The 11,638-nt window shown below is 38.7% G+C and overlaps 1 protein-coding gene across 6 annotated transcripts in view; it reads left to right on the top strand.

Annotated features, from left to right (window-relative positions):
• FIG4 (FIG4 phosphoinositide 5-phosphatase) overlaps window positions 1-11,638 on the top strand; it is a 134,135-nt gene that overhangs the window by 44,324 nt on the left and 78,173 nt on the right. For all 6 annotated transcript variants that reach the window (XR_004267896.1, XM_032275056.1, XM_032275060.1 and 3 more), the window contains 4 exons: window positions 2,904-3,032; window positions 5,623-5,723; window positions 7,276-7,438; window positions 7,840-7,937. Coding sequence is in view for 5 of the 6 variants with exons in the window: in XM_032275056.1 (XP_032130947.1) it covers window positions 2,904-3,032; window positions 5,623-5,723; window positions 7,276-7,438; window positions 7,840-7,937 (491 nt within the window). In the remaining variant the exon portion in view is untranslated. The remainder of the gene's footprint in view (window positions 1-2,903; window positions 3,033-5,622; window positions 5,724-7,275; window positions 7,439-7,839; window positions 7,938-11,638) is intronic.

The following is an 11,638-nucleotide window of genomic DNA, read 5'->3' as shown; positions in this document are numbered from 1 at the left end:
TTTTGAAAAAGATTTACCATGGGTTGCCTATTATGTGCTAGACATTTACATGTAATAAATATATTTAATATATTTATATAAACATATAAATGGAGTACATGTTATATATGGAGTATATAAGTATAATATAAATATAAAAGTATATTAAATTATACTATGTATATTTAATATGTTTATGTTTATATAAATATATATTTAATATGTGTAAATATATAAGTATATAAATATATATTTATATATAAACTTTATATATATTTATGTAAATATATATTATATAAATATGTAAATTGCTGTTTCTCATAAAAACTCTGCTCAGTAGGTATAGTGCTAGTTTTATAGAATTAAAGACTAAGTAGAAAACTGAGGCCTAGAAATTAAGATCATATGGCCATGTCGAGGAAACAGTGTAGCAGGTCAGAGGTCGTTATTAACTGATGGGTCCCAGCTTGACCCATCAGTTCTGCATAGGCCCTGCCTCTGCAAGACTGCTGTAAGACCACTGTAGGACCACTCAGTGCCTCGTCTAGGGTTTACCTGAGATCCTGGACTAAACCAGTCACACACTACCTTTATTGCCAGATTCTTGGGTCAGTCTAGCACTGTAAACCTAGAGACATTGCTAATGTGAATGTTGTAAGTGAATCATTTCAATAGTGAAGACACCAGCTGTGTTAAAGACTGTGGGAAGTAAGCCAATAGTGTCTTTGGGCTCCTTGCTCCATGCAACTTAAATGATAGTGATGAAGATGTGGGTGCAGAAGTGCAGAGGTAGAATCCAATCTAAAGTAGTCCCAGAAGATCTGCCCTTGCAGGACTCTCAAAAAGAGGCTGGGTTCTGTTAATGGTTTGCCAGATGTTGTGATCAACTTTAAAAAGGCTTAGGCTGTTACTTAAACTGAATTTATCCCCATCATTTCCCTTGACTCTTGTTAGTTTACTTGATTGATCATCACTTGAGCTAAGGGCACCGTCCCTACTCGCAGATCATCTAGATCACATACATTTGCCGTGGTTCAGACACTCTGGTGGTAACCCATGCCGCTAGAGACAGATAGAGGGCAAGGCAACTAGTGTGTCTGAATATTTGCTGGCAACACTTCTGAATATCACCATTTGTAATACAAAAGCTGAAGTATTACTAAATTTGCCCTACATACTCTCCAAAATCTGAATTTGAATATCTGTTCTGGGATCTGAATTAAGCCTCCTATGCTACTTAATTTTTTGCTATTCCTGGAGCAATTCTACTTGATAGATATGAATAACAGGGTGTATTAGTTTCTTCTTGTTGCTGTGGCAGATTACCTAGCTTAGTTGCTAAAACAACAAATTTATCATCTTACAGAAGGCAGAAGCCCACAGTGGGTCCCAGTGAACTAAAATTAGTGTGTCAGCAGGATTGCATTCCTTTCCGGAGGCTCTGGGGAGAATCAGTTTTCTTGCCCTTTCCATCTTCTAGGGGCTGCATGCATCCCCTGGCTCATGGCTCCCTTCCATCTTTAAAGCCACATTACGTTACCTGAGACTCATACTCCTGTTTTCCTCTCTGACTTACAAGGACCCTGTGATTATATTGGACCCACTTAGATAATGCAGAATAATTTCCCCATCTCAAGGTCCTGATTAGGAACCTTAACTTCATCTGCAACTTTATTTCTTCTTGCCATGTAATATAACAGTTTGTATTCACAGTTTCTGGTGATTAGCATGCATACATCATTCTCAAAGGTGAGATTATTCTCTTGTCACACAGAGATAAACTGATAAGAAACAGGGACTGAGGGTAGAAGGTATGGGAGAGGGTAGAAGGTATGGGAGTAGGTAGAAAGGAAAACAATAAATTTTTAAAATAATCTTTACTGAATGTCAGGTACTTTGCATATACTATTTAATCTGAACAATATCTTTGAGGTAAGTAGTATTAACATCATTTTGTAGTTTAGAAAGTTGAAGTTCAAAGACAGTAACTTGCCTAAGGTCATAGAGCTGGTAAGTGACGAAAATAGGTCTCCTATTGTTGTCTTTATTATTAATTATAAGGCATTGAAAGGGCAGAGAAAGTTTAGTTTTTATGAATCAAACCAAGGTGTAGTATAGTGTATAAACAAATACTCTTAACAGATCATGTTTTGAGGAAAAAATGGTCTTGATTAACTGCTATTTAGAAACTTTACAGTCTTTTAAGCTATTATCTTAGAAACATACTTTTAATTTTTCACTTCATGTAAGTTTTATAAAACTCATTGCTATTTAATAAGTTTACGTGGATCTGCTAAAATTATGTTTGATGAAATTAATTTATTCATAGAGAAAAGGCCTAACATAATAATAACTGCCACTTATTAGAAGTATTTGTAATACACCAGTTTTATTCTAGGCCCTTTATGTGCATTATTAATTCATTTCATCCTCATAACAACCATGTGGTACAGGTGAGGAAGCAGAGGTGCTACGCTCTTGGTAAATAACACTCTTGATCATGCCTGTCACTCTGCTGATGAGAGGCAGAGCCAGGATTTGGATCCAGGAACTTTAACTCCTCAGCCATGTGCTCAACTGCTACTTCCTGCTGCCTCTTGACTTTATTTATATATTTGTAAGATGTCCTCAATTTCCTTCTCGTTTTCTTTTCTCTCAAGAACTGTCACAAGTCAGAAAATGCCTTTCGTGGGAGTCAGATTCTTCACAGAATCCACACAATGTTCTGGACATGATGGGAATGATATCCGCTGAAAATGGCAATGCTGTTAACCAGGCATCTTACTTTGAAGTTAAAAACAGCAGCTGACTTAAAAATGAGTTGGATGTCAGCCCATTTCCATATCTTTCTGATACCAACTTTTTTTTTATTGATACAAAATATTTTATGTATTTATGGACTGATACAGACTTTTATTTTTCAGGGGTATTTGGGATCTGTAGTGAGCCTTATATGAAATATGTGTGGAACGGCGAACTTCTGGATATAATAAAAAATGCCGTGCATCGTGACTGGCTTTTGTATATTATTCATGGGTTCTGTGGGCAGTCAAGTATCCTTTTTGAAAAAAATGTAAAATACATATTACTAAGCTTATGATGTGTCAATTTGTAGACAGCTACTATGAATTATATGATTATAATACCATTCTCTGCACCCCAACAGGAAAACCTGCCCATGATACTATGTAGTAGAACTACAAAGAAGAATGCTATTTGAATAAGCCTGTTAAATACACAGAAAGATGAAAAAATAACAAGGAAGAAAATGCTATGTGATACAGGTTTTAAGTGTCATGCGTATCTGGGAGAAGGAGCAGAATTACTGATAGTTGGAGAGGATGCGACAGGCCCATGGGAATAGTTGAACTTGGCCTGGGCCCTAAACAAAAGTCAGGCCTTAGCAGAGAAAGAGATCACAGCCTGGGAAACACTGTGTGTGTAGAGGTGGAAACACACGGGAGTGTTCTCATGGCATAAAACTCCCGGGAGGCAGCATATAGCGGGAAGGAGATTGGTATGTGGGAGTCAGATTGACAGTCACCAGATTGCCTTGGTGGTCAAGCTGAGGACTCTAGGTTTGATGCTAGAATTTTGGAAAGGTTTTGTGCAGGAGAGTGACATGTGCAAAGTAGTATTTAGGACGCTTGAGTTGTCAGCCATTTTCAAGCTGGATTAAGTAAAATGAAGCCAGAACACAGGACATGAGTTAGGGAAAGATTGCAGTAGTCCAGGCAAGGGGGCAAAATAGATTAAAGAAGTAGCTTCAGCTTTGGGTTAAGCCGATAAGTTCAATTTTATAAAGACTTTTATTTCCTTCAGTAGCTTCATCTCATTAATTTGTAGCTACTTTGAACCCTTTTAATAAAGTGCAATTATGGGGTTTAAGAAGGCAGCATGTACCATCTAAAAGTGGTGTTTAGATTTTTCCTATTACTTTTTGAGATAACGTAGGGCATTTTTGCATTCGGCATGTTTTCTAGTGTGTTAGGCTTTTAAAAATATACTGAAACCTTTAAAGGAGTGGTTGATCTGAGACCATTAAGTGAGTGAATGTGACTGACCATCATTATGTGTTCTTGCACCAGGAGCATTTAAGAGGAGTGGTACCAAGGGCACAGCAGGCAAGGTTAGCCTTGAAGAACAGCAGGGCTGCCTTCTGTGAGGGGGATGAAAAGCTAGGTAAAAGCACAGAGGGATTTTGAAACGAAGTTGAGTGAGATTTATGTGCTACACTTGAAAATCAGGCTCATGACTTTATAATCACTTTTAACCAGTGAGTGGTATTATCTGGTTGATCATTACTGCATAATGAGATTTGATCCTGTATTACTTTTGGCTCTTTCCAAAAGTAAATTCTACTTGGGAAGAACACAGCTTTTTTACCACCAGGGATACCAAAGAGAATGTGCTACAGTTTCTAAAGGTAGTTCCTAAAAGATAGTTCTGTTTTTTATTTCCAAGAGCTAACTTGGGGCCTGACACATATTAAACATAATAAATGTTTGTTTTTAAAAATAGCACCATCATAGATGATCATTTTAAAGCTCATAAATTTAAACAATGAATCTAGTCTCCTGGTTATCAAGCATTTAATGAATTCTGGAAGTCTGTGTGATTATAAAAATAGAAGCCATTTAATGAATACTACAGGCCAGGCACTAGTAGTACACACATTACTTCACCTAGTCCACCTTTAGTTACTTTATTGTTACATTCCATTTTACCGAAGATGAGACTTGGCTCAGAAAATTAAGGTGATTAACTAAGAAGCTATATGTTGGTTAAGCAGTTCACAATAAATCATTCAGCATTCAGGATTTGCAGGTAGGTGACAGATTTTGACTGCTTTTAGAATCTTATACTCAGTTTATCCTTTCAGTATTATATGTTATATACTGCTTCATAATTTAAACAACCTATTAAAATGACACATGTTCTCTTTGCAAGGTGTATGATCTCGGAAGACTAAGTAAGGTGTATCAGTCCATTCTCACACAGCTATGAAGAACTATCTGAGACTGGGTAATGTATGAAAAAAGAGGTTTAATTGACTATAGGCTTAACAGGAAGCATGACTGGGAGGCTTTAGGAAACTTACAATCATGGTGGAAGGTGAAGGGCAAGCACACACAATGGCAGAGCAGGAGAGAGAGTGAAAAGGGAAGTGCCACACACTTTCAGACAACCAGATCTCGTGAGAACTCACTATCACAAAAACAGGAAGGGGGAATTCTGCTCCATCATTCAGTCACTTCCCGTCACGTCAGGCCCCTCCTCTGACACTTGGAGATTACAATTCAAAATGAGATTTGGCTGGGGACACAGAACCAAACCATATCAAAAGGGTTAGTTATACTTGTTTACATCCTTTACTAGGCCAGTAATCCTACAGCTGATCACCATTTCCTCTGAAATTTATAGAAAGGACTCCTTAGGCAAGTTGGATATTGCCTGCCCTTTGTTGCTGCACCCCAATTCTGAAGAACCATTAGACCCAGTGCTGTTGCATTCTCAGGTGGACCTTTTGGTGTTCTTTAAGCCATTGGACAAGCTGTATCTAAATGTGTATTTAAGGTATAATGACCCTCTTGGTCTTATGTGACAGTCATGAATGCTAAACACCTTAACTTGATTTCCAAGAGCTGTTGATCTATGGACGACCAGTGTATGTCACTCTAATAGCTAGAAGATCCAGTAAATTTGCTGGTACCCGTTTTCTTAAAAGAGGTGCAAACTGTGAGGTAAGATGACAAATAGTATCTTCACTGACCTTTTAACCTTTTATATTAGCTTTGCTGTTGTAGAAGTACAGTGAAATTTTAAAAAGTGGAATTTTTTACTTTAGGATATTATTAAGAGAATACAGTTACCCTTCAGAGTCAACAAGGGATTGGTTCTAGGAACCCCCTTCCCATCCAAAACCCACAGATGCTGAAGTCCCTTATATAATATGGCCTAGTATTTGCATATAACCTATGTACATTCACCTGTATACCTTAAATCATCTCTAGATTACTTCTAATATCTAATAAGAAGTAAATGCTAGGCAAATAGTTGTAATACTGTATTGTTAAGGGAATAATGACAATAAAAAAGGTCTGCACATGTTCAGTTCAAATACAACCATCTTAGGCCTAACTATATTTCCTATATGAGATTGGTTGAATCTGTGGAGGGAACCCATGGATGTGGGGGCCTGACAATTATTAATACTTCAGTGCATCTGAAACATGTGAGAAGTAAGACTAATATACAGATGTTCTGAAAAGTCAGCTATTTATAGTTATACAGTGCTTTGAGGAATTATAAAATGTCTAATGTTTAGAAGGCGAGCCATTTCTATAATATATGAAATGTAGTACATGTTTAATGTAGAAACAAAAATAGCAAAGCACCTCCACCCAAGGAATAAGTAGAAGGCAGCACTTGTCACACGAAGTTTATTCTTGATAAGAAGACAAAGTGGAGCAAGGTACGGAAACCCTTTGTCCTCTTTGCTTTTTTTGCCCAGCCTCCTTTCTCTGTTCACTGCTAGAAAATAACAACAGCAAAAAATGCACCCATCCTTCCATTAGCTATGTCCTCTCCTTTGAGTGTTCCATCTCTGTTTGCAATAGACAAGTTGAGTCTTTAGCAGATGTGTGATTTGGTAGACAGATTGAGTGAGGCATTGGGTTTTGATCCCAGCTTAAAATAGCAACATTGTTTTTAAAATTATATCAACAATGAAAATTGTTATAGGTGGTGCTTTAAAATATCAGAATTTTGCAGCTAGATTATTTGCTTTTGAATATTCAAAGGATAATCAAGCAGACATTATTACTGCCTCTAAAATTATTCTTTGTTATGTCCTTATATACTTCTATAAGTACCTGAAAACCCTATTTTTTTCCTTTTGTCCATCAGGCATTATTTGAATCTCAACTCTTTTGTCCTTTCATTTCACTTTGGTCTTCAGAATTGAATTTTGATATTCTTCTAGTCTTTCTCACCTCTTATATAATTTCATGTAATTGTCTTTTCTTTCCCTCACTCCCATTTATTTAAACCAGCTGTTTTCTATCTGACTTGTATTATTAGAGATTTGGTTTTTTTTTCTAGTCTATTCTTTGATACTTTTAATTGCCTTGTTTATTATATTTTAATGGTTGCTTTTCTAATGTGCATATTGAACATTAATCAATATTGACCTCTCAAGACTTTCAAAGAATAGGAATTATAACTTCATTAAAATTTATATCATTAAATATTTCCAACAACATAAAATATCTTTCAATGCATCTTTCTTTTCAGGGTGATGTTGCAAATGAAGTGGAGACCGAACAAATACTCTGCGATGCTTCTGTGATGTCTTTCACTGCAGGAAGTTATTCTTCTTACGTGCAAGTTAGAGGATCTGTGCCCTTATACTGGTCTCAGGACATTTCAACTATGATGCCTAAACCACCTATTACATGTGTGTAGAGCCAAGTTTTTAATAATAACTCTTCTGTCCTCACATTTAGAGATAGTAAACTGCTGTTGCAGAGATCTATAAATGCTTAGGTTTTCACAAGGTTTTAGTTCTAGGAGGTAGATAATTTAGAAGAGGAATTTCTGTTATTATGCAGTAAATGTATATTTAATTTTGGCTGTTAGTAAACTATTTTTATGTTGCTTCAGAAACATAAGAATCATTCAAATGTAATAAATACATGATGAATAAGTGTCTAGTGAGTGCCTTAGGAAGGATTTGGAAAGTGAAACTATTGAAAGATTAGTTGAATTGCATTTCTTTAAAAAAAACAACGCGGTGCGTTTTTTATTTTTGCTTTGCAATTTTCACTCAGGTGTTTCTTCATCTTTTTTCCTTCTCAGTGGATCAGGCAGATCCATTTGCACATGTGGCTGCCCTTCACTTTGACCAGATGTTTCAGAGGTTTGGCTCTCCCATCATCATCTTGAATTTAGTGAAGGTATGATGTGCTCATCTGTTTGGTTATGAGATTCAGACACTCTGGGAAGCGTCTTCTTCAACACAGAGGGGGTTAACAAGTTGTGCTTTCTCTCTATCCAGTGCAGAGATGTGCAGATTATTATGCCAGGACAGCTCACTGTGTCTGAGCTGAATCACTTTTCTTCAGCCTCAGATTCCCTGTGGTCTCTGCTCTGCATGCCTGAAAAAAAATCAGTAGTACGTCTCCAAGGGAGTAGAATGATTCATTCAGTGTATCAGGAAATCATTGTGTCCTGATTTCCTTGTGTGAATTAGATGTAGGTGAAATTTCTGCCTTAGTTTCCAGGACAACTTGGAGAAGGAAGAATGAAAATCAAACTGCTACTGCCTCACCTTGATACAGTCAGCTCTCCTGAAAATTCATATGCTCTCCTGGGCAAATTATTATATAGTAATAGGATCAAAAGGCTAGATTCATAAACTGGGGTACTGTTGTGGCTCAAGGATCAGGTGGGCATGGGAGAAGCCTAGACAAGATGGTATGAGGCTCATAGCTCTCTTCTTTCTTGGCAGAGTACCCTGACTGGTCAACATATCTCTATATATGAATAGGCATATGGGTCAAAGGCCGAGGTTAGAAGTAAGGGAGACTACACAATAAGTTTTACCAGCATGTGTTGCAGCTAAGTGAATCGAAAGACTCTCGGTCAGCAGCCAAGAAGACCCTGAGAGTATGAAAAGCAAGGGCATTGTTATATTACGTGCTCATGGTAGTACCCAACAATTTAGTAATATCTGAGGTTATTCTGAGAGGTTGGTTAATGAATGTAAATCAATTTACTAAAAATCCAAGGAACCCTGTGACCCTGTGTCCATTTAGTCAGTCATTTAACAAGTATTTTTGAGAGTTTCCTATGTGCCAAGGCAGTTCTAGAAACAGCTCCTGCCTGGAGCTAACAGCCTATTGGGGGAGATGGTGAGGTAATACAGAGGCATCAATACAAGGTAAATGGTGCAATAGGAGCTTATAATGGACAGAATTCTTCCCTGAGGATGGGATGAGTTAGCATCAACCTGAAGGAAGAGGCATTAACCAGGTCAAGGGGAAAGAGTAGTATTCAACTCAAAGCACAGCATGTACAAAGGTCCTAGGACAGGAGGGAATGTGGTGAGTTGGAGGAAGAAAAGGGGGTTTCTGTAGTTGGGGCCCAGAGAGGGTGAGGACGAGATGCTTATTGTGAGATGAGGCTAAAGAGATGGTTATGGCCAGACCACCCAGAGCACTGTAGGGTGTGTTAATGAGCCTGGTCTTATTACTCAGAGTAATGGAAAGTCATTAAGAGTCTTGCGTGGTTGAGAGGATCGTTGTCAGATTTATGTTTCGAAAAGATTACTGTGACCTCAACATAGAAAACAGATGGATCAGTACAAGGCTAAAGTCAATGCTGGAAGACCAGATAGGAGGCTGTTATAATTGTCCAGAAAAGAGGTGATTATGCCTTAAACCAGGGCGGTGTGGTGGAGATGCAAAGAAGTGGACAGTCAGACTTGGTGATGGGCTGGATTTGAAATGACGGAGTAGGGGTTGTCAGGCGCAATTCCCAGATTTTTTGTTTACTCAGGTGGGTGGATGGCGATGCCATTCACCAAAATACAGAACACTGACTGGGTTTTTAGGGGGAAGATCATGAGTGCAGCTTGGACATGCTGAGTGAGGTTTGAGGTACGCTTGAGTCCTCTGAAAGGTGGTAAAACCAGGGCGTGGTTCAGGAGCTCAGAGGAGAGGTCTGAGCCCAGATGTGGTTTTGTAACTCTGTGTACAGGTCACATTTGAAGGCATGGGCATGAATGAGATGCCCATGTGGAGAGTATGAAGTGAGAAGGGGAAACCTCAGACCCAGTCTTGGGGGGGATCTTCAACTCTTAATGCTGAGTTAGAGTGGCTGAATCTCTAAAGGAGTCAGAGAAAAAAATAGCCAGAGGAGTAGGAAGAAAACCAGGAAGTGCTGTGTTAGGAATGCCAAGAGAAAATGTGTTTCATGATGAAGGAAGTAAATGATCAGCAACATCAAATGCTGAGGGGTCAAGTAAGATGAGAATGGAAAGACTGTCCATTGGTGTTAGCATCATGGAGGGCACTGATTGAAGTGGACTGAGTGTGGGGTAACAGTGAGAAAGTGGGGGCAGTGAGTGTTGTACTTTCCCCCAATAGGACTACCCAGTGAAAGATGGCATTTTAATTTTTTTTAAAAGAGATCATATCGATATGTTTAAAAGCCTATGGGGAGGATGCATTTGAAGGGGAGAGTTGTACAACACAGGAGAGAAAAGGAATGAACAGTGATTTCATGTACTTAAGAAAGTAGGAAATGATGAAATCTGAAGCATACATGATAGAATTATTTTATTTTTGAGGCAGGGTCGTGCTCTGTCACATAGGCTGGAGTGCAGTGGCAAGATCATAGCTTACTGTAACGAACTACTGGCATCAAGTGATCCTCCCACCTCAGCTCCCAAGGTCCTGGGATTACAGTCATGAATCATGGCACCTGGCTGTAATTATTTTAACGGAGAGAGAGAGAGAATAGTAAGGGTTCGGGCGTGTGTTTATTTGTGGGCACGCACACTCCATTCTGATGGCTTTAATTTCTCTTTAAGGTAGAAGGAATGATCATCTGCTGAGAGTGGAGATTTGAAGGCAGTGGGGAAGGTTTAAGTCTTGTGTACGTGGGAGGGCAAATTGACTTAAAACCTCCAGGAAGTACCAAGAGCCAATTTCAAGTTGGTGATCATGATTTCTTAAATGGAACCATTTTGCTTTTGCCTGCCTTCTTCCAGCAGGGCTTGTGAATGAGTATAAGCACAGGTAAAATAATAATTGGGTTTATTTAGTTTCATCAGACAGGTGTGACATAAAGACAGGATCAAAGGCATTTTGGATTTTGGCAATACTGTGATTGAAGTGGACCATGAAATTTGTGCTGAGTTAGGACAGAGCTTCAAGAACAGGGCTGCTAGAGAAAGTGGAGATGTCAGTGGATTGCAGTGCTCACAAAGTGGGGGTATTTAAAGCAAGCAATCTGGAAATAAACGAGGTTGTGGATAAGAAATGTTGAAGAAAGAGCAGTACCTGTGATAATGAATTGGTCTAAGATGTGAGAGTGAGAATGGGATTTTAGAGTAGAAAAGGATGTGAGGATGTGAAGGTACTGAAGGTCGCCCAGTGTATTAGTCCGTTTTCACACTGCTAATAAAGACATACCTGAGCCTGGGTAATTTTATGAAGCAAAAGAGGTTTAATGGACTCACAGTTCCACGTGGCTGGGGAGGCCTCACAATCCTATCGGAAAGCAGCAAAAGACACATCTTTACGTGGCAGCAGACAAGAGAGAATGAGAGCCAAGTGAAAAGAGAAACCCCTTATAAAATCATCAGATCGGATGAGACTTATTCACTACCACAAGAACAGTATGGGAGAACCACCTGCATGATTCAATTATCTCCCACCAGGTCCCTTCCACAACACATGGGAATTATGGGAGCTACAATTCAAGATGAGATTTGGGTGGGAACACAGCCAAACCATATCACCCAGGATGAGGCAAAGCTTGGGGTGGGGAGGAGACAGTTCCCAGGAGAGGACTGTATAACTACATGCATGGTTTCAAAGGAGGTGTGTGTGTGTGTGTGTGTGTGTGTGTGTGTGTGTGTGTGTGTGTG

This window comes from Sapajus apella, unplaced genomic scaffold (genome assembly GCF_009761245.1).
Source record: "Sapajus apella isolate SASKATOON/1434 unplaced genomic scaffold, GSC_monkey_1.0 scaffold6, whole genome shotgun sequence".
Classification (NCBI taxonomy): Eukaryota; Metazoa; Chordata; class Mammalia; order Primates; family Cebidae; genus Sapajus; species Sapajus apella.
This window is presented reverse-complemented; position numbering and strand designations above follow the sequence as displayed.